The sequence below is a fragment of the Etheostoma spectabile genome, chromosome 3 (assembly GCF_008692095.1).
Source record: "Etheostoma spectabile isolate EspeVRDwgs_2016 chromosome 3, UIUC_Espe_1.0, whole genome shotgun sequence".
Taxonomy (NCBI): Eukaryota; Metazoa; Chordata; class Actinopteri; order Perciformes; family Percidae; genus Etheostoma; species Etheostoma spectabile.
Window position 1 is genome coordinate 13,215,118 of NC_045735.1, and position 1,494 is coordinate 13,216,611.

The 1,494-nt window shown below is 40.5% G+C and overlaps 1 protein-coding gene and 1 long non-coding RNA gene across 12 annotated transcripts in view; one reads left to right on the forward strand and one right to left on the reverse strand.

Annotated features, from left to right (window-relative positions):
* The window catches only part of LOC116686404 (uncharacterized), a 27,237-nt gene that overhangs the window by 11,096 nt on the left and 14,647 nt on the right, over positions 1–1,494 (reverse strand). The gene's annotated exons all lie outside the window — the stretch shown is intronic.
* The window catches only part of agfg1a (ArfGAP with FG repeats 1a), a 22,249-nt gene that overhangs the window by 10,299 nt on the left and 10,456 nt on the right, over positions 1–1,494 (forward strand). For all 11 annotated transcript variants that reach the window (XM_032511275.1, XM_032511281.1, XM_032511303.1 and 8 more), the window contains exon 5: positions 563–725. In XM_032511275.1, the coding sequence (XP_032367166.1) occupies positions 563–725 (163 nt within the window). The remainder of the gene's footprint in view (positions 1–562; positions 726–1,494) is intronic.

Consider the following 1,494-nt stretch of genomic DNA (forward strand, 5'->3'; position numbering starts at 1 on the left):
AAAAGTAGGCTAGTCAAAAAATGTTTACATTTCAGAACCACTTCTCACAAATACAGATAGGATTGGAGATGAGAAACTGACACGTAACCACGATCAGCGCTCACACGCTCCATTTAGCACCAACTGCAATGTTTAATTTTAAATGAATGTAGCCTACTGGCAGTCTGGCACGTGTGGGTGCTCGAGCTCGAGGCAACGTGAAACCTTTGAACTAGTTAGCTTCATAATATTCCAATACATGTCAGTGACAATACTTTGGCAACAGGTGGCGCAGTTAGCTATTTGGTTGCATTGTCAAAGAAAGCAACTCCATATTCGTGTTGCTGTCATGTTGCAATTTTTGTTGGGTCAGACCCATCGATGGGGGCCCAGACAGAGAGCGACAGTGAAAAGTATTCATCAAACAAGCTACTTTGAAATTGTGACAGATATGCTACCTGTCAAAATGCCTCCTCAGGACTTTGTGTGAACATTGTTCAAAAACTCATACACATGAACACATGTTTGTATGCTAACAACACACACATGCAGTTTTTTCATATCTATCTCTTTTCTTTACCAGTCTCCAGTGGTGAGCCGTGGGCAAACCCATCAGCAGCAGTTCCATGACAAGAGGTTCGACCTCCTCAGTGACTTGGGTGAAGACATCTTTGCTGCCCCACCCAACATGAATGCAGGCACCAGCTCCAGTTTTGCTAACTTTGCACATTTCAACAGCCACACAAGTAAGGAACAGAAAACTAGCTGATTGGTTGACTAACCTAAAGCAATGAGAGGATTTAGGAATTGAGAAATAACTCCAGTCACAATAGGATTGTGCTTTTTAAAATGGTCTCTGTAACATTGTTTCTACACAATGTAACCATGAGAATCCCATTATTTTCCAGAGAGTGCTGAGTGCATGCATATTTTCATTCACCAGCTCTGGTCTCATAACTAGTTATTGTGTTTATTGGTGAAATCGCCTCAGTTGTTTTAGAGGAAATGTTTTATAAATTTCCCATGAAATAAATTGATATGTGGCGTGTGCATGTAGGCATGTTTGCCTCTGTTTGTGGAGAACAGTGTGAGAAATTATATTAATACTGGACATCAGGTAATGTTAATTAGAATGCTTAAGGTGTTAAAATAGACAATGTAATGCTGGCTGATTGCATTCTAATCCCCACATCTTATAAATTGTGGCAAATGTTTGAGATCATGCAGAATCTGTTAAATGTCAGCAACCAAGACCTCCATGATTGATAAACATGCCATACATTATGGAATAGTACCAGAGGGGCTATGGACAGACACATCTCCATGGTTACTTAATGCCTGTAACATAGTTATTAGTGTTTGCTTCCCATAGAGGATAATGTCCCCTCATTTCCCCCTCAAAAAGCCATCAAGACTCACCCTTAATGTAGAGACTACCTTGGTATCCACATAGCAAACACAAGCACAAATGTACTCTGAGATTTGTGATGTGTGTAGTGCTACACACACACACAC